Source organism: Prionailurus viverrinus, chromosome B2 (genome assembly GCF_022837055.1).
Source record: "Prionailurus viverrinus isolate Anna chromosome B2, UM_Priviv_1.0, whole genome shotgun sequence".
Taxonomy (NCBI): domain Eukaryota; kingdom Metazoa; phylum Chordata; class Mammalia; order Carnivora; family Felidae; genus Prionailurus; species Prionailurus viverrinus.
This window is the reverse complement of record NC_062565.1, coordinates 80,234,205-80,257,295: the sequence shown is the minus strand read 5'-3', so window position 1 is coordinate 80,257,295 and position 23,091 is coordinate 80,234,205. Positions and strand designations below refer to the sequence as shown.

Here is a 23,091-nt window from a genome sequence, read left to right as displayed (position 1 = left end):
ACTCTTATCATCTGTAATCTCTGGAAGTATCTGAACAAGGGTTAGAACCAAGAAGCTTTCCCTGCAGGTACTCCTGAGGGTCTCCATTCCATCCAGCACCCCATCCTTGGGCAGGGGACACTGCCCAGGTGGCAGGCAGGTCTCTGAGGAAGGAGACTGGCAGACATAGGTGACTCTGCAAGTAACAGACTCTGTGCAAGTAACTCCTTACTTGTTGGCAGCCCTGTGCCAGGAGCCTGGTAAGAAGCAGAGCCTGGGCCCAACCTGCCCTCATGCTCGCCCCTCCTGACTCCCTCCCCGGCTTAGCACCCACACACACTAAGCAGGTCATTTGAACAAAGATGTTGTGAAGTTATGTCTTATTCCTGTCCTCTCTTCCTATTTTATTTCTATAAGAGGGGCTTCCTGAGGATTGATGTTTAAAAGTAGTTGATAAAGAAGAATTTATCTGAGGCTAGATACCCCATGGTGACCTTTTCGGTCTGGAAAGAGAACAGATTAAAAATCTAGCAGCTTCCTAATAATCCCAGGGATCAGTTGAAACAAAAATACCTTGCCTAAGCTCCCAGCTGCCTGATTCATTAGTGCATCCTGGTTAGAGGAAACTCCAAAGACCTGGGGTGTCTCCTCCATTTGTTAGGAGATATGTTGCAATGCAGGTTTTTTTAATATTTAGTTTTTAAGAAATTGTGGTAAAATACATATAACATAAAATTGACTATGTTAACCATTTGTAACTGTACAGGTCAGTGGCATCGTTATCCAACCATCACCCCCACCCATCTCCAGAATGTTTTCATCTTCCCAAACTGAAACCCTGTCCCCATTAAAAAGTTAACTCCAGCTCTTTCCTTTTTCCCCAGCCCCTGGCAACCACCATTCTATTTTCTGTCTCTAGGAATCTGACCACTCTCGGTACCTCGTGTAGGTGGAATCATACCGTTTTTGACTGGCTTTTGTGACTGGCTTATTTTGTTTATTTTTATTTACTTATTTATTTTTGTTATAGCACAATTTGTATATTTCAAGAAGACAAAAAATTAGTATTGTGTACAGTATCTTAAGATAAATTGCCTTTGAATGGGAGCTTCCTTCCCAGTACTTTGAGGTCTACAAGGCACATCTAGAAAATTTACTTCTGTGGAAACTGAGGACTGCTTAAATTGAATGGCAGGGAGGGAGAGGGCCTGTGGTTTTTCTTTTTGATTAATTGCTGTAACACTGTCCTTTGGGCGACTGAGGGAGTCTCATGTTTTCTTTAGACATCATTAGGCCCCAGAGCTCTTGCAGGACAACTTTGACGCCGTATGAATTCTGGCATCTCGCCAGCACTGATGAGAATGACGGTAGTGAGTTCTCACTCAGGTTTGTGCAGCTTTAAAAGAATGCAGTTGAGGAGAGAGTCATCATCAATCTGGCTTATTTCTTTTAACATAATGTCCTCAAGCTTCACCCATGTTGTAACATAGATCAGCATTCCCTTCCTTTTTAATAATATTCCACAGAATGCATAGATCACGTTTGGTTTATCCGTTCATCTGTTAGTGGACATTGGGTTGTTTCCACCCTTTGGAAATTATGAATTATGCTTCCATGAACATAGGTGTACAGATACCTGTTTGAGATCCTGATTTTAATTCTTTGGGGTATATTCAGAAGTGGAATTGCTGGATCATAGGGTAGTTCAGTTTAATTTTTTGAGGAACCTCCACACTTTCTTCTACAGCAGCTGTACTTTTTACATTCCCACTAGCACAATGTTGATATTTAATGCAAATTGTATACAGGGGAGGTATAGGAGGGATGGAGTGTCATCACTCTACTGTGGGTAGGAAAAGAAAAGCAGCTCAGGGGCTGAGGTGTGCTCTCCTTGCCCTGCCACATGCCGGCCTAGAATTCTGAGGAGTCTGACAGTTCTGAAGTTGGACTTAACCTTCAGGATTGTCGTGAAGGTGCATTTATCAAAGAGGTAGGATAGACTATCTGTAATTTTGCAGTATCTTTGCTTGATTTATAACCTTCAGATATACATATGGCATATGGGTCTCTGGTTGTGCTCTTGCCTAGAGGTTGACCCGCAAAGGTTGTTGCTGTCCATAGACGTCACCTCCTGGCACCTGGCACCAGGGAGGAGAGTGGGCCCAGAAGGGCAAACCTCGAGGTCAGCACTGGGTGGGTTGAGATTGAGTGACTCAGAGAGACCCGAAGACTGAACCCAGCCTTTGACCAGGGGCAGGTTGGGACACCATCTGGGCCAAAAGCACCTTCCCCGTATCAGTTTCTAGAACAGAACACTTCCTGTGTTAAATCCACACAGCAAAGGGCTGAATTCAGCAGAGAAGGTATGCAGCATTGGCTCATATGTTTCCTTGAGGTAACTGCAAACTCAATGTGTCCAGCTTCACTTCATGAGCCTGCCGATTTTCTATTAGCTTTTTCTTGGGCAACTCAGGCTGGAAGGTGTTGAGCTGGGCTGGGTTTGCCCTCCTTCTCCTCCAAGTCAACCAGCTTGAATCAATTCACCCATTAAACTCTCACTCAGATCTGTCCCCTCCTTCCCCTCCCTCATCCCCTTACACCACCCATTCTCAATATGCTCTTGGGAGGTGAAAAAAGTCTCAGACGTTACAGTGGTTTGTGGCCCTCCAAAGCTCAGTCCTCCCTGACAAAGTCTTTTTCCTTAGTATTTTATTTAAATTAAAATTAATTAAAACCTTAAATTCCACTAGAATTTTCACTTTAGGGGGCAATAAAGGTGAGAAGTTTGGAAGCACTGCTTACAGCAACACCGTGGTTCCCACCCCACTCACGGCCAGGTTCACCTCCTGGAAACATCGCTTCCATGTGCTGCTCCCTCAGAAACTGCAGGCTCCCCATATTCTTCAAGAGGAAATGCAGCCCCTGCTTCTCCCTGCTGGGTCCCGAGACCTCCAGTCTTCTCCCTGCTACCCCTGACGAGGACTCTTCCCTGCTAGAACGCTTTCTGTCCCTGCACACCCATGCTTGTTTCTGCCTATGAGCATCTGTTCCCAACACCCCTGCTCCATGCTGCCCTGCTTCATCCATCTATCCAGAACCCACTTTAACTCCTCTCCTCTAACATGTGGCATCTCTCGGCTATTTTGAACTATATGACCTTCTGATTTGAAATAACTGCACAGATTCATTCTTTCCCTCACAAGACTGCCCCTCCACTTCAGGCACCAAATGCAAGTCGTCCCCAAGTCACCTGCACTTGTCTGACTTGGCTACAAAATCAGGAGTTCCCACACCCCCTCCGCAGGCTTGGTAGTTTGCTATAATGGCTCATAGAGCTCAGGGGAATACTTTACTATTGTTGGTTCATTATAAAGTAGATTATAAAAGACACAGACGATCAGCCAGATGAAGAGGTAGGCAGTATGAGAACTAGAGTCCTGAGCACGGGGGCCTCTGTCGCATGGAGTTGGGGTATGCCATCTTCCCTGCATGTGGATGTGTTTGCTATCCTGGAAACTCACTAAACCCTGTTGTTTAGGGTTTTATAGAGGTTCCATTCCATAGGCATAATTGATGAAATCATTGGCTATTGGTGATTACCTCAGTCTCCAGTGCCCGCCTCTCCCCAGAGGTTGAAGGGTGGGGCTGGAACTTCCAACACCCTAATCACAAGGTTGGTTCCCCTGATAAGCAGCCCCCATCCTGAAGCTATGTAGGCATCCACCAAAAGTCTCCTCATTAGCATAAACTCAGAATGTTTGGTGGAGGTTTGTGATGAACAAAAAAGATGCTCTTCTCACCCCTATCATTCAGGAAATTACAGGGGTCTCAAGAGCTAGGAACCAGAGAAAAAGACCAAATATATATATTTCTTTTCATATCACAATATCACAATTTCTGTGTCACCTTGCAAGGTTACTGCCTACTTCTCTAGCTGCATTGTCTCTAATGCGATGCCTTCCTAAGGAACTTTCTAGGGTAATTCTGGTGCTTTTCACCTGGGATGATAATTTAGAACCACCCCCATAGAAGATGCCCTCTGTGTTTGGGGCACCCAGATGTATGAGTGCCCCCAAGGCTCTCTAAGTGCTTTACTCTGTGGCCTCATCCTTAGCAGGGATTCAACCCTGGACTTCCAAGCCCCAGGCGTCTGGCCACCAAGGCTTCAACTGCTACTCATCTGGCCATCGTGAGACCCATGGAGCCAGCTTAAAGCAAGGTCATGGCTCTATTTGAATCTGAGGCCTCCTTTTGAGTGCTCCTTGGACCTCCCTGGCTCTGCCTCTCCACTTTGCCACGCTGGGTGGGCTAGTGCTTCCCGATTACATCTGAGGTTGGGGAGTCGAAGTGAGGGACACAGCTGACTCTCTGGGGTGGGGCTCCTGCAGCCTTTTTCCTGGGAGCTCCTGCCCTTGGAGGAAACTCCTCTGATCCTTCCCTTAGTGCTCGTGGCCTTTCCCTTCTGGAACACAAACCCTAACTTGCCACCCACGCTGTGCTCCTACTCACTCCTTCCCCTGAAATTAATCTTCCCTTCCTGGTCTCTCCCTTACACAGCCCCTTCTCTACAATCCTGCTTGGGGCAATCTCACTGCTTCCCCCACTTGACCCCACCTGAGCCCAAGTGACTAACAAGGTCACCATGCTCTGAAAGGATAGGATGCTGGGCCCGGTAACAAGTCTGTTTGGGGATGTTAAATTTAGGAAATTGTTAGATATCCAGTGGAGACCTCTTTCAATCTTTAACAACAATCAGGCTATTGGAGTTTGGGTCAGAGATAGGGCCCAGGAGGGTGATGAGAGTCAGTCTTTCAGGGAAGAGTTGTTTGTGGGAGGGGCTTTGTTGCAGACACCGCAGAGGGAGGGGTTTCAACAAGGGGTGGGGTGTGGGGTGGTGGTCAGGAAGATTCCTCGACTTAGCAAGCATCCGGAGGGCGGGAGACAAGTAGGAGGTGGAGACAGCTAGTGGAGATGGGGTAGCAGAAGAGTTTGACAACAAGAGAAAAGTGGCCACCAGGGCATGGGAAATTGTAAAATCTCACTTCTGGAAGTCTCCTTAAAGGTCAGTCGTGCAGCGGTCCTCAAACTTGAGAATGGATCAGCATCACCGCAGTGCTTACGGAGACCCAGCCTCCCAGCCCCCACTACAGAGCCTCTGGCTCAGAACGCCTGTGGTAACACTTGAGAATTGTATTGCTAACAAGTGCCCGGTGAGGCTGATGTGGCTCATGAAGGAAGAGGCCCTGATCGAGTCCAGCCTAGATCCTAAAGTCCTAACACAAAAATCCCGTTTTAACAAAATACCACAGATGGCTTAAAGAACAGAAATTTGTTTCTCACAGTTCTGGAGACTGGAAGTCTGAGATCAGGGTGCCGTCCGATGTGGTTCCTGATGAGCGTCCTCTTCCTGGTTTCCAGGTGCGGCCTTTTCACTGTGTCCTCACGAGGTTGAGGGAGAGAGAAGCAAACTCTCTGATCTCTTCTTACAAGGGCACTGCTCCTATTTGAGGAGATTCTACCCTCGGGTGCTACTCACCTACCAAAGGCCCAGACCTCCTAACACCATCACATGGGGAACTAGGCTTCAACATGTGAATCTGGGGACATGAGGGGACACAAACATTCAGTCCACAGCAGCCACTTCCTTCCGTGGGGTCTCTGCCAACTCAGCACCTGCATAGGCCTTTTGAACCTTTCTTAGTGATGAATAGCTGAGAGGTTTCCCAAAATTGTTAAGCACAGGACCTGCAGCAAAGGGCAAGGCTGCTCACAGGCAAACTTGTTTTCACAAAGAATAGGTGATCAAGGCTGTTTCCTTGGTGAGTCAGCGGTGGAAGGGGAACGCTGTACTTACTGAGGTGTTCCACGAACACGTTCTTCATCGTTTACACAGGGGCAGCTGTGCCTATTCCAGATTCTCCCCCGTCCACTAGGACACTCTCTTGGTCTCTACAAAAATATTTTCTTGAGGTAAGCATCGTGGTAGTGTTCTGTAGGTTCTTTAGCAAATTACCACAAATTTAGAGACTTAACACAGATTCAGACACCTGGGAGGCTCAGCCAGTTAAGTATCTGACTTCGGCTCAGGTCATGGTTTTGCCGTTAGTGAGTTCGAGCCTTGCATCAGGCTCTGCGCTGACAGCTTAGAGCCTGGAGCCTGTTTCAGATTCTGTGTCTCCCTCTCTCTCTGCCCCTCCCCCCACTCGTGTTCTGTCTCTGTCTCTCTTAAAAATAAATAAACATTAAAAAAAATTTTGGGGGGCACCTGGGTGGCTCAGTCGGTTGAGCATCCAACTTTGGCTCAGGTCACGATCTCACAGTTCGTGGGTTAGAGCCCCACATCTGGCTCTGTGCTGACAGCTCAGAGCTGAGAGCCTGCTTTGGATTCTGTCCCCCTCTCTTTCTCTGTCCCTCCCTGCCTGCACTCTGTCTCTGTCTCTCAAAAATAAACAAACATTAAAAAAATTAAAAAAAAATTTTTAAACCACACAGATTTATTATCTTACAGTTCTGTTGTTCAGAAGTCCTAAATGGGTCACACTTGGCTAAAATTAAGGTGTCAGCAGGGCTGTGCTCCTTCCTGGAGGTTTCAGAAAGAATCTGTTTTCTTGCCCTTTCTGACTTGGCTGCCCAGATTCCTTGGCTCCTGGCTTTTTTCTTCTGTCTTTAAAGCCAGCAACAGCTGGGTAAGTTCTTCAAACGTTGCATCACTCTGACCTCTTCCCTTTCTTCTACATTTAAGGACCCTTGTGACTACATTGGGTCCATCTGGATAATTAAGGCTGCTCTCCCTATTTTAAGGGCAGCTGAATAGCAACCTTAATTCTATCTGGAACCTAAATTCCCCTTTGCCATGGTGCCTAACATTCACAAGTTCTGAGGATTAGGATATAAGCAACTCTGGGGGGCCTATCACAAATATATATAAAGTGAATCTTTACATGTGTAAACAATTATCCTTGAAAACACTATGCAGCTTCTCAGAAGTCTGCCTCATATCTCCTCCCAGCTGGTGTCTCCCAAGGGTAACCATTATGCTGCCTTCTATCTCCATGAATTAGTTTTGCTCATTCTTGAGCTTCATATAGAGGGAATCATACAGTGTATGAAGTGACCGTGTTCCTCTTGGAACAGTATGACCATTAGAGAGGTGGTTTTTGTTTTAGTTTTTTTTTTTTAAATCATTTTAAGTGCCAGTCTGTCTTTCCGAGGCTTCTATACATAGGACCTTGCCTGACACAATAATGCTGCCATTCAGAAAATCTCTTCCATGTGAAAACCCTTCAAGTCATTGAAGACTGTCCAATGTTTTTAAATTTTGCAAGATCAATATCCCATGTCCTCCGATAGCTCCTGACATGGTGTCATCGCAAAGTGCTCCCTACCCCCACCCACTTCAATAATGAGGTGCTATTCTATGCTATTCACAGGGGTATTCCTGGTTCCAGATGCAATCCTCCCTCAGATGTGATTGGGTCACACAGAGCCAGGGAATCAACCTTCTGTTGCTCCAGATGTCTATGAAAACCTTTTGTGTGTCCTTCCAAATTCTTTTATGCATATGCGAGTAAATATGCACATGGTCTCTCCCCACCCCATCTTTTGGACAATTGTTAGTTGCTCTACATACTCTTATGCACTTGATTTTTCTTTCTGACTCAGCAATATATTTTGTGAATCTCTCCCTATTAGTTCACAAAGAACTTCTTCATCTTTTTAATGGTTACTTACTATTCCATGGTATGGATCTACCATACTTCATTTGATCAATGTCTGATTGAAAAATATGTGAGTTGTTTCCAGAATTTCACTATCACAAATCATATGTACAAATGTCATTTTGTAATTTTGGCAATCACGGGATTATCTAAGTAGATACAGAAAAGCTCTTGATAAAGAAGAACACCTGTTGATGCTAAGAATTCTTAGCAAACTAAGATCTGACAACAGATGAGAAGAAATGAAATCCAGTAGAAAAACAGATGACAAGCAATTCATAGAAGATGAAATTCTGAAGCTCCAAGCGTTTAAAGGTGCTCAAACATATTGGTGATTGGAGAAATAGAAATTAAAACAACACTGAGAAAGAATTTTATACCCATCAGATTGGCAAACCTTAGAAAGTTGGATCATGACAAGTGTTGGCAGCCACTGGGCATAAGAGAACCCTCCTTTGCTGTCAGTGAGTGTGACCATGGTGTGTAACACACTGGTCAGCTTTCTACCACAGTCACCCAAGAGACTGGCAGCCTGAGACAAGGACACGGAGCCTCTGTAAGACAAGGGGGATACGGGGTTTATTATAGGACCAGCACAGACTTTAGATCTGGACACAGAGGTCACCAGGTGGGAGAGTTTTGCTACTGGAGGCCAAAGGCAGGACCACAGATTTACCAAAAGACCCATGGAGTCTGTTGCATCTCGGCAAACACCAGTCCAGGGGTTGATTGGGCCAAGCACTTCATGGCAGAGGCCAGCCAGCATGGACGCAAGGGCCCTTTTCTCCTCCATGATGCAAGGTCAACTAAGGTGAGAAGAAATTAGAAACAGGACTAGATTGAGCTGCTGTTAGTTGGTAATTGAAAATTTTTCACACTCTGACGCATGATCTTTTTTGCGAGAAAGGTCGAAAAGCTGCCTTTTTTCCCCCCACATTTGAGAAGTGTGAGTTAATTATCCACCTTGCTCCCCTGTACCCCCTGACACTGTACATGCAACCTGAAACGTCCTTCTTCCCTTCGCTACCTGTTAGAAGTAACAAAGCCCAGCCCAAACGCTGTCCCTATGGTGACACTCTCTCCAGTGCCTCAGAATTAATCAAAAGCTGTCTCTTTTGTGAAATTTTCTACAGTGTCTTTGGTTAGAATTAATTGAGCGTTGCTCCTATTATCACAGAGCTCATTGTCCCTCTTAGTGGATTTCAGTCTCCTGGAGGAAGGAACCGTGTCTTCTTGATCTCCACATTCCCAGCTGTGTGGTCTGGGAGACACAGACAGTGTGGGTTGGAATGAATGAACCAGTCAGTCAGGGAAGGTGAGGTGAACCAGGAAACACTGCACACTGGAAGGTCTTATTGAGAGTCAGCTGCAATGCTGATCTCTGAAAGACTGTGACACCTAAAATACCAAAGTAACGGGGCACCTGGGTGGCTCAGTTGGTTAAGCATCTGACTTTGGCTCAGGTCATGATCTCACAGTTTGTGAGTTCGAGCCCCATGTCAGGCTCTGTGCTGACAGCTCAGAGCCTGGAGCCTGCTTCCAATTCTGTGTCTCCCCTTTCTCTCCCCCTCCCCCGTTTACACTGTCTCCCTCGCAAAAATAAATAAACAAAAAAAGTTTAAAAAGAATAAGATAAAATACTAAAGTCAGAAGAATGCTGAAGTGACCCGCACTAAGGTCTTGTTTATTTGTTTGTTTGTTTCAATTAATTTTACTACAAGCCTGAGATTTCATTATAAAAAGAGGCTTTGAAAAGACTTTGAAAAGACAGTATCTTTGAAAAGATACTGCCAGATGACAGAAGACATAGACATTTCTCCAAAGAAGACACCCGGATGGCCTGCAGACACATGGAAACATACTCAACGTCACTCATCCTCAGGGAAATGCAAATCAAAACCACAATGAGATACTACCTCACACCTGTTAGAATGACTAAAATCAAAACCAGAAGAAACAACAGGTGTTGTTGAGGATGTGGAGAAAAAGGAACCCTTAGGCACAGTTGGTGGGAATGTAAACTGTGGAAAATACTACAGAGGTTCTTAAAAAAATTAAAAATAGAACTACCATATGATCCAGTAATTCCACTACTAGGTGTTTATCCAAAGAAAGTGAAAATACTAATTCAAAAAGATAAATGTACCCCTATGTTTACTGCAGCATTATTTACAATAACCAAATTATGGAAGCAGCCCAAATGTCCGTCAATAGAGGAATGGATAAAGAAGTGGTGTGTGTGTGTGTGTGTGTGTGTGTGTGTGTGTGTGTGTAGTGGAATATTATTCAGCCATAAAAAAGAATGAAATTTTGCCAATTACAACAACATGGATGGAACTAGAGAGTATAATGCTAAGTGAAATAAATCAGTCAGAGAAAGACAAATACCATATGCTTTTACTCAGATATGGAATTAAAAAAACAAATGGAAAAAGGAGACAAAAAAACCCCAGACTCTTAACTATAGAGAACAAAGAGATGGTTACCAGAGGGGAGGTGAGTGGGGGATGGGTGAAATAGGTGAAGGGGATTAAGAGTACATGTATCATGATGAGCATTGAGTCATGTATGGAAGTGTAGAATCACTATATTGTACCCCTGAAACTAATAGTACATTGTATGTTAACTACACTGGAATTAAAAAATTAATTAATTTAAAAAAGATACTGCCACATGAGCCGGATTAATTCAATGACCACAGTATTTCTTTGGACAAACCCTTGACGTGTCTTTTCCCTCCCTTTAATGTGGCAAGTTTTAACTCCTTAGTACCTGGGAGCATGCGTTGCTAATAACTGACAGCCCTTCTTCAAGTGTGGCCCACAGAGATTTTTCTGTTGTTGGGTTTCCCCATTTTGTCCTGTGGTACAGTCTGGAGCAGTTTATTTCTGCTCACACTGCTGAAGGTGAGTGAAGCCACACTTCACCTGTGGCTAGGGCTGGGTGATAGTCCAGGACCCGAGTTTGGCTGTTTGGAGTCCAGGGTCAGTGGGCAGTGACACTGGTGTGGCAGGCAGAACACCATGGGTACCTGCGATTTCCTTGCAGAACTGGGTCTACAGCGTGGCCCCTCAGTGACTAGAAACCAGGGCTAAGAGGTTGGCAGTCATTCCTTCCCCCAACGTGTATTAAGCCCTCCTCAGGCCAGGCTCTCTGTTCTGTGAGTGCTGAGGGAAATACAATGAGTAAGTTTCAGGCTCTACCCTCTGGGTAAATGAGATAGGCCACAATAATAATGGCAATGATGATATAACTAATTATAGAACATCTTATATGCCAAACCCTTACATGGGCTTTACATGGATTAACACATTCAATCCTCATGACAACTGTATGAAGCTGGTATATAATTACACCTATTTACAGATAAGGAAACCGAGGCACGGAGAAATTATGTATGCCCAAGGTCACACTGCTGGTGGATGATGGGACCAAAATCCAACTCCTGGCTACCACAGTAGGTTTATTTTTTGACTCTTTTGAATCACAGAGTCCTTCGAAAATCTGTTTGTTTCCCTGAATAATGATAATCTCTGTTACATGGGCGTGCATGCACACACACACACACACACATGCTTACTTTTTATGTAATTTCAGAAGGTTCGCAGAAGGCTTGCCCCTGTCCCTAGGGGCTCCATGAGCTCAGGATAACTACCCCTGCCTGCCTTGCACAGATGATCTCCACATGAGGGCATTGGTGGAGAGTGACAAATCGCAGACATGACAAAGCAGTCAGGGGCAGCTGGAAGGTGGCACGAAGGGTACCGAGGGAGGGCTGAGGAGGGAATGCAAGGCCAGGTGGGGCACCAGAGGAACAGAGAAATGGCCCTCGATCCTCTCCGGAGCCTGTTCTCTCTTCTGGTTCCCATGAGGGCAAGGTGGCTTTCTCGGGCTTGTCTTCCACTTTCTGATTTTGATCATTCATTCCTATAGCAGAGGCTCCTCCACCCACTGACAAACTGGTTGGGGAAGATAGGAGTGGGGGGACTCAGGGACCTGCCTCCTTAATCCGGGTTGGCAAATGACCCCTCTCCACCTGTGGGACCACAGAACCTGCAACATCCTCCCTTCCTCTTCTTCCTTCTACACTTTCAGAGGAACCTCATGCCATTGACTTCAGGTCTTGTTATCTATTAATATGATCACTGCCCCACCCTACTCTAATGTGTGGGGGTGAGGGTGCAGAGTTTGGAGGCTGGCAAAGCAGAAAGACAACCCTCCTCCCCAGTGGTTGATGGGGGGGTGGATGAGTGTTCTGGTAGGAAAAGAACAGGACACGGTGGGGTCCGGCAACCTCAATTAGGGGGTTGGGGAAATCCTTCTAGAAGAAAGGTGGGGTTTAAGTTGAGACTCCGATCAATTTGACTAGATTGAGTAGTAATACCTCATTGTGTTTCAAATGGAGTTATGTCTATTTTGTGTGTCTGTGATTTATTTCCTCTTTTTCGAAATGTTTGTTTGAAGTCTCGGCTGTTTTTGTATTGGGTTGTCTGACTTTTTCCTAATGGGACTCTTAAGAATTATTTATATATTCTGCATGCGAGCTTTTTGCCAGTGGTGGTTTTTGATAAATAGGAGTTCTTGATTTCTTCAGTGAAAAATTTTTTATTGGATTGTAACATATATACAGAAAAGTACACAGATCATAAGCGTACAGCTTAGCGAATTATCTAAAAGTGAACATTTTCTTGTAATGAGCATCTAGATCAAGAAACAGTATTTCCAGAAGTCTCCTCTCCCTATAATTATCCTTCCACCATGGGCAACCATTATCCTGACTTCTAATGCCAAATATTCGTTTTGCCAGATAATCTTAATTTCAGTGTAAATCTATTGATCTTTTCTTATGGTTAGTGTTTTTTGTGTCTCGATAAGTATATTGCTATCCTGAGATAAGAATATATTCCCCTTGATTACCTTCTGGAGCTTTGTTGTTTTGCTTTTCACATCTGGATCTATAATCCACTTGGAGTTATTTTGCATATTGCATGATTTGCATATGTATTTCCAATTGTCCCCGCATTGGTTATTAAAGATATATTCCTTCTCCAATCACCTGCAGTGATATCTTTATAATAAATTAATGTTCTCAGGCACCTGTGTGGCTCAGTCAGTTGAGCGTGCAATTCTTGATTTCGGCTCAGGTCATGATCTCATGGTCGTGGGACTGAGCCCTGTTTCAGACTCTGCACTGAGTGTGGAGCCTGCTTGAGATTCTCTCTCTCCCTCTGCCTCTCTCCCCCACTTGCGCTCTCTTTCTCTCTCTCTCAAAAACAAAAATAATAAGTCAATGTCCTCAAATGTGTATTTCTACTTCTGGACTCTCCATTCTGTTCCATTTTGTCAACTGGCTCATTTTTATGCCAGTTCTTTACTTCCTCTTTACTGTGGTTCTGTAATAAATCAGGATACCTGCTGAAGCACATCCTCCCACCCTGTTTTTCTTCAAGAAAGGCTGCTTTGAATTTCCTGATAAGCATTTTGTCAAGTTCCATAAGAAAATCTAATGAAATCTAGATTAGAATTGCATTGAGTCTGTAGATCAATATGGGATCATTAATATTTTTACAATATTGAAACTTCCAACCCAGAACCATGATCTATTTTTCCATCTACTTATGTCTTTTAATTTCTCTTATTATATCTCATTGTTTACTTCATAGAGGACATTCAGATATTTTGCTAGATTTTTCTCTAGGTACTTATTCCTAGGTATTTTTGATGCAATTGTTAAAGGCACTTTTGCAAATTTCCTTTTCTAACTTTGACTTTTGTATATTGACTCTGTATTCAACATCCTTATTAAAGTCTCTTATTAATTCTAATAACTTACCTGCTAATTTAAAAAATTATATGTCCAATCTTATACAAATAATGGCACTTTTGTTTCTTTTTTTTCCAGTCCTCATAACTTTTTCTCATTTCTTGCCTTATTGTGCTGTCTAGTCCTTTCCATACAATATTGAATAGAAGTGGCATTTATATTCTCATCCCATTCTCAATATTAAAGGAAAACTTACAACACTTTACCATTAAATATGATATTTATTGTAGCTATTTTTTGGTAGTTATCTCTTTTCAGATTCAGGAAGTTCCCTTCTATTCCTATGGTTAAAAAAATCATAAATGGGCACTGATTTTGGCAAAGGCTTTTTCTGTTAATATGAAGGATTATATTGATTGATTCTATTTTTGTAGTTTACAGTTTTAAGAAGAATTTCCCAATCTTAATTTTTTAATCTATTTCACTTAGTATACTAAGATATTTTTTAATTGTATTTTTTTAGAGTTTATTTATTTTTAAGAGAGAGAGAGAGGGAGAGAGAGAGAGAGAGAGAGAGTGGGGGAGGGACGGGGACAGAGAGGGAGACACAGAATCTGAAGCAGACTCCGGGCTCTGAGCTGTCAGCATAGAGTCTGATGCAGGGCTTGAACTCAGGAATGGCAAGGTCATGACCTAGGCCAAAGTTGGATGTTTAAACAACTGAGCCACCCAGGTGCCCCCACACTAAGATATTTTAAAGTTGATGCGATTTCAATATCTAAAGCCCCTTGTTCCTATTCTCTATTTTTTTCTGCTGGTTATTGTGTATGTCTTATTGTGTGCCTGGTTATTTTTATTATGAACTATATTATAAATATAATATAATTTATGATATTTTTAATAGATATAATTGAAGATAACACCTGGGATGGTGTTCTCTTCCTCCAGAGTGGATTTCTGTTTATTAATACCAGATGCCTGGCAGCACGAATACTCTGTGCTGCCTGAGGCCACTACCACTCCAGATAACTTCAACCTACTGACAGAGTAGGGACTGATGTGATTTGAAGCTGAGCTACATATCCCGCAAGGGCCTAGCTACCTTCACTGTTAAGGTATACTTTTGGGGATCCTAAGGTGGAGCAGCCTGCTTGGTGGGCCCTGGATTCTAATCCCAGCCCCAAAGCTTCCTGAAACCATCAAAAGCATCCTTCAGCTTCTCAGTTGCCTTCCTCAGCTAGCAGATGCCCCCAGGAGAAGTGGATCCAAACATTGAACATCCCTCCTTGGGACTCTGGTTCCCTCTCACATCCTCATCTAGGTTTATTTTGTTAGTATCAAAGTCTTCAGAAATAAATTTTTATATTTGGTCCAGCTTTTTAGTTTTCAGTAGAAATGTTAGTGTGAATTATTTAGCTTGCTAGTATTCAACGTTGGAAGACTTTGATTGATTTTCCAGTGTGAAAACAACGTTGCATTCCTGGAATAAACCTGATGTAGAAGTGATTTATCTTTTTTTGTTTTTCTTTTTTTTTTAATATATAGCTGGATGTGATTTGTTACTATATTGTTTAGGAGCTTTGATTCTATGTTCACGAGTGACACTGACTGGTAATTTTGCTATCTAGTGCAGTCCTTGTTCTGACTTCATAAAATAACTTGACATCTTTTCACATGGATTTTGATTTTCTAAATATTCTTTTTATATTTTCTGGAAGAGTTTATGTAAGATTGTGCTCTTTCCTCCTAAAACTTTGCTAGAATTTGCTGGTGAAGTCATCTGGACCTATCATTTTCTTTGTGGGAAAATTTAAAGACTCCGTTTTTAAAATAGTTAAAGGACTTTTCAGGTTTTTGTATTTCTCTTTTTATCAGTGTTGGTCGGTATATTGTATATGCTTGGGGATTAGATAATTTCATCTAAATTTTATTTATTTATTTATTTATTTATTTATTTATTTATTTAATGTTAGTTAGTTACCTGTCTGTCTGTTTTTGGAGGGAGGAAGGGCAGAGGGAGATGGGGAGAGAGAATCTTAAGCAGGCTCCTTGTCCAGCTTGGAGCTTGATGCAATGCAGGGCTCAATCTCATGACCATGAGATCATGACCTGAGCTAAAATCAAGAGTCAAGAGTCGGACACTTGACTGGGCCTCCCAGGAGTCCCTCATCTAAATTTTAAAAGTTATTGGCAAAAAGTTGCTCAGGATAACTTCTTTAATTTTTTTTCATGTTTGTAGCATATACAATGATGCCTTTTTTGTTCCTGATAGTGGCTATTTTTGCTTTCCTTTTTACAAGACCAATCTTTTTAGAATTTTATCAGTTTTACCAGTCCTTTCAAAGAATCAATATTTGGCTTTTAACAGTATCCTTTCAATTGTGTGTTTGTTTTCTATTTCAATACTTCCTGTTTTTACTTTTATTATTTCCTTTTATCTACTTAAATTGCTTTTCTTTTCCTAAGTTTTAAAGATGGATGCTTAAAAAAATAAATAAATAAAAATGGATGCTTAGCTCATTGAATTTAAGCATTTCTTCTTTTCTGAGAAGGTAGTTAAAGTTATACATTTTCCTGTAAAAAACACTTAGCTTGCATTCCATGAGTTTTGATGTGTAGTACTTTTTAATCATTTTGTTAAAATTTTCATTATGATGTCTGCACTGACCCATCAGTTTTTCCAGAAGTATATTGCTTAATTTTCAAATGTATGGAGATCTTCTAGCTATATTTTTGTTATTAATTTCTAGCGTTCATTGAGTTCATAGTTTATATAAATTCTAACCCTTTAAAAGTTGTCAGAATTGCTCTTTGGCACTGTATATAGTAAATTTTTGTAAGTGTTCACTGAGTGCTTCAAATTAATGTTTATTATATAGTTTTTGCATTCATTGTCCTATATATGTCCATTATGCCAAGTTTGTTAAATGTTTTAATCTTATGTGCTCTTACTGGGATGTTTTTGGTCTACCTGTTTTATAAATTCTGAAAGAGATGTATTAAAATCTCCCACTATAAATGTAAATTTTTCTGTTTCTCCTTCAATTATGTCTACTTTTGTTTTTGCATTCTGAAGTTATATCAGTAAATGCACACAAATTTATATGTATATTTTGTTGGTGAATTGAGTCATTTATTATTACTAAATGCGCCTCTTTATTTATCTCTTTGTCTACTTTATTGATATAATATAGCTACACTCATTTTCTTTTGGTTAGTATTTGAATGTTTTATCTTTTGCATTTCATGTTCTACTTTTCTGTATCTTATATTTTCAGTGTGTCTCTTTAAATAGCATAAAGTTGGGTTTTGTTTCTTGATCCCATCTGACAAACTTTAGCATTTCTGAATTATAAAGTTGGACAATGTTTGTTCAATGGAGCATTTAGTCCATTTTTATTTATGAATAACTTATACGCTGGCTTTAAAACTATCATCCTACTATGTCTTTTTTATTGTCCAACCAATTCTATGTTCTTTCTTTTTCCTTTCTGTTTTTTTGTGGATTGATTACTTTTGGTTATTCCTATTTTGGCTTTCCTATTTTAGTTTTGAACATGCGTACTCTTACTATTTGTCAGTGGCTTCCCAGAAAACAACAGGAACTCTTGGCTTATCATACTAGTATGTTAATTAGCTACTTTTACTGTTCTCCCAGACAATGCAAAGACCTTATCACTTTTACTCCATTTATTCCCTTTCTCACTTAAATGTTATTTTTGCTTGCATTTCTGTTTAGCTTTTTCATTTCCACAATACGTTATTAATATTGTCTTATGGGGCACCTGGGTGGCTCAGTTGGTTAAGCATTCAATTTCGGCTCAGGTCATGATCTCAAGGTTTACTAGTTCAAGCCCTGCCTTGGGCTCTGTGATGACAGCTCAGAGCCTGGAGTCTGCTTCGAATTCTATGTCTCCCTCTCTCTCTGTCCCTCCCTCGTTCATGCTCTGTCTGTCTCTCTCTCAAAAATAAATAAACATTAAAAATTTTTTAAATAAAATTCAAAATAAAATAAAGTATTGTCTTACATAGTCAGTGTTTACTTAGAATTGTGCATATGTTTACCATTTTTGTTGTTCTTTATTCATTTTTGCATCCCCAGCTTTCCCTCTGGGATCAAATTCCTTCAGCTTGAAAAACCTCTTCATTTAGGGCAGGACACATGTTGGCAAATTCTCTGTTTTAGTTTGTCTGAAAATTCTGTCTCATATTTATTCTTGGAGTCAGTGGGGAAGAAATGACATATATTTTAATTTCAAAAATGGATAAATTCCTAAGTGTGCTTTTTAGGACCATGTGAGGAGAAATGATAGGAAGGCTAAGAACTGAGAAAATGCTTGACTACACAGGTATCTCCCTTACACTGCCTTGCATTTGTCACCTCATTGGCTATACTGCATGAAATCCCACTGGTGACTTCTATTTAGCCTACCAGATCCCTCTCTTAAAGCAGCAAAATCCGTAGCAGTGTGAAGAGGCCAAAGCATGAATGCCTACTTAGTTTAACTAGGCTTTTCTGTCTCTTTATGGGACCCAGGCTTACTCAAAACATAAAATTGTTCACGGAAGGAGGAGAAAATCCAGTAATTTGGAAGAATTCTCCCAAAATCATGTTAGGAAGGGTCACAAAATACAGTTCAGGAGAGCCTGGAAACATTAGCCCTACTAGTGCACGTCAAAGGCAAAGGTCAACTCCATTGCACTCAGACCAAGGAGGACAGAGCTGTTGGTTCTGTTCAAACTTGAGATGTGAGTCCCTAGGAATATAGCTTTAGAGCCTCCTGAACACACAGATTGTTTACCTCCAATGACCCAGGTCTCCTGAGAACTTGACCTGCACTCCCACGTGGGCAGTACCTCCGGAGCGCTGACGTCATCCTCACAGGCGTTATCACATTTCTCTTAGGGCAGCTGTGGAGAGCAGGGCAGGCCCTGAGAACAGAGAGACACAGTAACAGGCTCCAAGCAAGCTGATATATTTTATCTTGAAAATGTCCTTTGCCAAAACCAGCTCCTATTCATACACCGTGCCCATTATCTGAAAACCGGGCCACTGGGAAGTAGTTTCAAAGAGGGCGATGACTATATTGTTTCTTTCCTTTGGCTCTTGGAATGACCTGATGTTGCAGATCCCGTGGCACCTTAGAGAAAGGGAGAGGGGGAAAGGAGAGCCGGTCAAGTACAGCACACATCCATGAGAGGCAGTGGTGCTAGGGTTAAGAGCTCAGACTCTGGTCTGTTTTAACATCTCTGGCAACAAAGGGTCCAGAGGATGAAGGAATTAACCAGCCCCACTTCCCCGATGGCAATGCTGGGGGCACATAGCCCCACGAAAGGGAGCAGGGTCTGGGTACTAGGAGAGGACCCTGGCCAGGCTGCCCGCAGACTCTCCCTCATGTTGCAAGCCCCCTGGGGGAGAAAGGCAGACCAGTCAGACCTAGGAGGGAGCCTCCTCCCCACACTGAACATTGCACTCTGGCACCTTCAAAGCACCCTGGAAGCCTAGAATAAAAAGAGAACACAGCTGTTAGAGCAGGGACGTCTCACGGGCCCTGACCTAAGCTCTCAGTTGAAAAATACGAGAAAATAAAAAGATCAGCTTACCCCCTGATTTATCCGAGAGGGAAAAAGTAAAAATAAAAAATAAAGCATTGTATTCATTTACTTTCATGTTTCAGAACATAGGAAATACCGATTAAATTCCACTAGTAATAAATAAAATTCTTCCATTCTATTAGACTCGGTCAAAAAACGAATCTTCAATGGTGGGATTGCAAGTATTAGCAGGTGTACGGGGGACATTTGAGGGAGTTGGTGAGCCCATCCAATGCTCTAGGCTACCTCCATGAGGACCCTTGGCCCCCCAGTTTGGGCTAGAACTGAGGATTGAGCCTTCTGGTTCCTACTCCATGTCAGAGTCTCCCATCCTTTTTCCCAGCCCATGACCAAAGTCTTGGTGCCTTCCAGACCTTCCAGACCCTCTGGTCCCTCCCAGACCTTAGGTCTCTTCCTAAGACTCAGACTCCTCCAGCCACCCTAAGGTTCTCCCTGCTCAGACCACAGTGGGTCAGCGTGCCCTCGTCCTGCACCCCCTGGCCAGGGTTCACAGGCTCCAGGTGCCACCGGGCTGGCCTCATGCCCTCTGTCCACCTGCCACCTGACTCTCAGAGATGTTTTTTTGTCCATAACTATAATAGCATGTGTTAATATGCTTGATAAACACAGATTTTTGGCTTTTTCCATTATAGATTTAAAAAATAGATTAAAATCTGGGGCACCTGGGTGGCTCAGTCGGTTAAGCATCCGACTTCGGCTCAGGTCGTGATCTCACGGTTTGTGAGCTTGAACCCCGCATCGGGCTCTGCCCCTGGAGCCTGCTTCAGATTCTGTGTCTCCTTCTCTCTCTGCCCCTTCCCCACTCATGCTCTGTCTCTCTCTCTGTCTCAAAAATAAACAAATGTAAAAAAAGTTTTTTAAAAATCTTAAAATCTAAGAAACATTTTATGGAAGTATAACATACACACACAAAGTACACAGATTAAAGTGGGCAACCCACTAAGTTGTCACAAAGTGAGTGTAACCATCATCCAGCCCAAGACATAGAACAGGAAGCCACAGATAAACCCACCGCTAAACATGGTTTTGGAAATCTTGCCACAGGCCAGGTGGAATTGAGTGTCAAGCCCCTGTGCTATGTATTCTCCTACTTCTCATCTGACACGACCTGAAAGGTTTTAAAAATCTTGTACAGTTATGTCTTTTGCAGTGATCTGACTGCACAGAGATCTTGTCTCACAGCAGACTGAAGATTTCGAGAGGGCAGGATCCCAGGTATCTGTTAGGTCCTCTGTAGGTAGAGTTTGAATAATCGAACAAATCTAGCCCTGGGCATGCAGGTGTCCCAAGCCCAAATCAGAGGCCATTAGGCATTATCTGTCCTCTATAGATGTCACAGGAGGACAACTGACCAGGGTCCCTACTCAGGCACTAGAGCATTATTCCCTTGACCCTACAGAGATAACCCTGGGGTGTAGAAAGTAGTAATCCAGCTCATCAATTCATCCAACAAGCATGGGTTAAACATTCTCTTTGTTTGGCCCAGGAAAGGCAACATAAGGCAGACACAGTCCCTGCCCTCAAGAAGAAAGCTGAGGCACCCAACATGTCAGGAAGTAGCAAGAAAAAAACCCTCATAGAATTCGAGCCACTGCCTCACCCCTGCTCCAGTCAGGCTACCCCCAGGAAGGGGATTGGGGTTGCTGACCCAGTGGTAGATAGAAATGTACCTTCACCAGACGTCTTTGCTCTTCTGCAGGCCCTGCTATCCCGGTGGGTGTGGACGTGCAGGTGGAGAGCCTGGATAGCATCTCGGAAGTGGACATGGTACTCAGGGCCCTTGGTGGGGCAGCCTCTGGTGCGGAGTCCTGGGGTTAAGGTTCTGTGAGCACCCGTGGCTGGTGGGGCTGCATGGGTGCAGGCTGTCCCCTGGTTGGTGGAGCAGGGGCCACAGGGAATAAAACGGGGACTCACTCAGTTGGCTCAAGTGCACTGAAGACTAGAGCAGAGATTCTCAACTTCATGGGTAAAAGTAACTTGGGGAGTTGGTTAAATGCACATTCCTGGACCCCACCGTAGACTTCCTGAATGAGAGTTTCTGGGAGTGGGACCCAGCACGTTATATTTTGAACACACTCCTCAAGTGATGTGACTGGTGAGATGAACCACACGTGGAGGAGCACGGGAGGTGGACATTTTCAGACAGAAATTCTGCAGTTTCTGCTCTCCAGTGCCTGCCTTGAGCATCGCTCCCCTATGCATTCCTTGGCAGGGTCCACCGAGGCCAGGTGGTAAGGGAGGGCTCTTTGGAGAAGCCTCGTTTCAGCTAAGACTTGAAGGGTAAGAAGTAGACAGTGCGGGGAGCGCCAGAGCAAGAGCAGGAAAAAGGCCCCTGAGGCAGAAGAAACAGGTTTACAAACATAACCTAAAACAGTGCAGCACAAAAGGAGGAAGAGGTGGGAGTAGAGGACTGGGCAGGTAGGGTGCTCCCTTCCATGGGTGACCCTGCAGGACAGCCAGAAGATGTATAGGTGTGCTGGTAAAGTAGAAGTTTGTGGGCACTATGCTCTGAGACCACCACCACTAGGTGTCTTTCCATCCTTGCTCCCAGAAGAGGGTGTTTGGGAGCACTTATTTACTTATTTGCACTTATAACTTAGCACTCGCATCTTCTGGCTATGGCAGAAGAGTCAGAGTCTTGGTCAAAGCATCAACTATGCAGGCAAGGAGACACTGTTTAGCAGAATGAGCTTTGAGGATGAAATTATAGCAGATATGCAGCTGTCCAACCCTTCATGCATTCATTCCTATGCCCCCCATTTTTCCATCCTGCAAATATCTATTGAGCGCATACTGTGTGCCCTGCCAGGCACTGAGTTAGGGCTTAGTGATTCAGTGGTGGGCAGGACACACTTCTGCCTTCAAAGATTCTACAAGACCAATGATAGAAACTCTCTTAAACGGTTTCTATCATTGACTGTACAGGTTTCTCCAAGTGTGTGCTAACTTGAAACTGAATGCTTAGCCAACAGGTAAGGAGCCCTGTGTGCACAAGTCGAGGTGAGAGAGAGCAGGACTTTGGGGAAATCCCGCCCTGCTGTCCCCCATGCCATGCTGTCCACCTTACAGCTGCGGGTTTCATTTGCAAAGCCTGAAGGATAGGCTGCTCAATTTCCTGGGCTCCAACCTCATGATGCACTATGAACCATTCTCTTTCCTACGGTTTCCTAGCAGCACCATTGTTGCGGCCACTGTCCTACAGGGCTGCAGAACTGTCACCTCCAACTCTGGAAGCTGAGTCTGAGGTGTCTGTTACATTGGTTGATGATGAGTTGGCTGTAAGAAAGGAAGGTTTCTGGGGCGCCTGGGTGGCTCAGTCGGTTGAGTGTCCAACTTCGGCTCAGGTCATGATCTCACGATACATGGGTTCAAGCCCCGTGTAAGGATCTGTACTGACAGCTCAGAGCCTGGAGCCTGCTTCAGAGTCTATGTCTCCATCTCTCTCTCCCCCTCCCCTGCTCATGCTCTGTCTGCTTCTGTCTCTCAACAATAAATAAATGTTAAAAAAAATAAAAGAAATAAAAAGAAAGGAAGCTTTCTAAGCATTTCTGTTTGGTGTCATCTCGGGCTCCCATAGGACTTCACCATGACCCTGTACCTGCGACATTACTGGAAGGATGAGAGGCTGGCTTTTCCCAGCACCAACAACAAGAGCATGACCTTCGATGGCCGGCTGGTAAAGAAGATCTGGGTCCCCGATGTCTTCTTTGTTCATTCCAAAAGGTCATTCACCCATGACACCACCACTGACAACATCATGCTGAGAGTGTTTCCAGATGGGCACGTGCTGTACAGCATGAGGTAAATGCCCATGGGGTCACTGTTTCTTTGTCTAATGCCATTCTACTATGTATGATCAGTCTCTTTGGCCCTGAAGAGTTTATCGCCGTCGTTGGGCTTGTGGGCTATACAGATGGTCCGAGTCTCCTGACACCTGTTAGAACTTTCTAAAGATGAAATGATCACCCTAGTAGCCAGTGACTTCCCGTCATCTGGGATCTTAAACTCAGGCTA

General features: G+C 43.4%; 1 protein-coding gene and 1 non-coding gene across 5 annotated transcripts in view; one reads left to right on the top strand and one right to left on the bottom strand.

The window, feature by feature from the left end:
• GABRR2 (gamma-aminobutyric acid type A receptor subunit rho2) overlaps positions 1 to 23,091 on the top strand; it is a 41,390-nt gene that overhangs the window by 9,676 nt on the left and 8,623 nt on the right. Inside the window, exons 1-4 of one of the 4 annotated variants that reach the window (XM_047858647.1) lie at positions 5,873 to 5,949; positions 11,064 to 11,154; positions 20,777 to 20,875; positions 22,655 to 22,878. In XM_047858647.1, the coding sequence (XP_047714603.1) occupies positions 11,095 to 11,154; positions 20,777 to 20,875; positions 22,655 to 22,878 (383 nt within the window). In that variant the 5' untranslated portion in view covers positions 5,873 to 5,949; positions 11,064 to 11,094. Of the gene's footprint in view, positions 1 to 5,872; positions 5,950 to 11,063; positions 11,155 to 20,776; positions 20,876 to 22,654; positions 22,879 to 23,091 lie in introns of those variants that run through there. The other 3 variants (XM_047858645.1, XM_047858648.1, XM_047858644.1) reach the window with 3 other exon arrangements.
• On the bottom strand, positions 1,328 to 1,416 carry LOC125166916 (small nucleolar RNA SNORD116). The gene has a single exon (XR_007152615.1). It is a non-coding gene; the product is annotated as a small nucleolar RNA SNORD116 (small nucleolar RNA).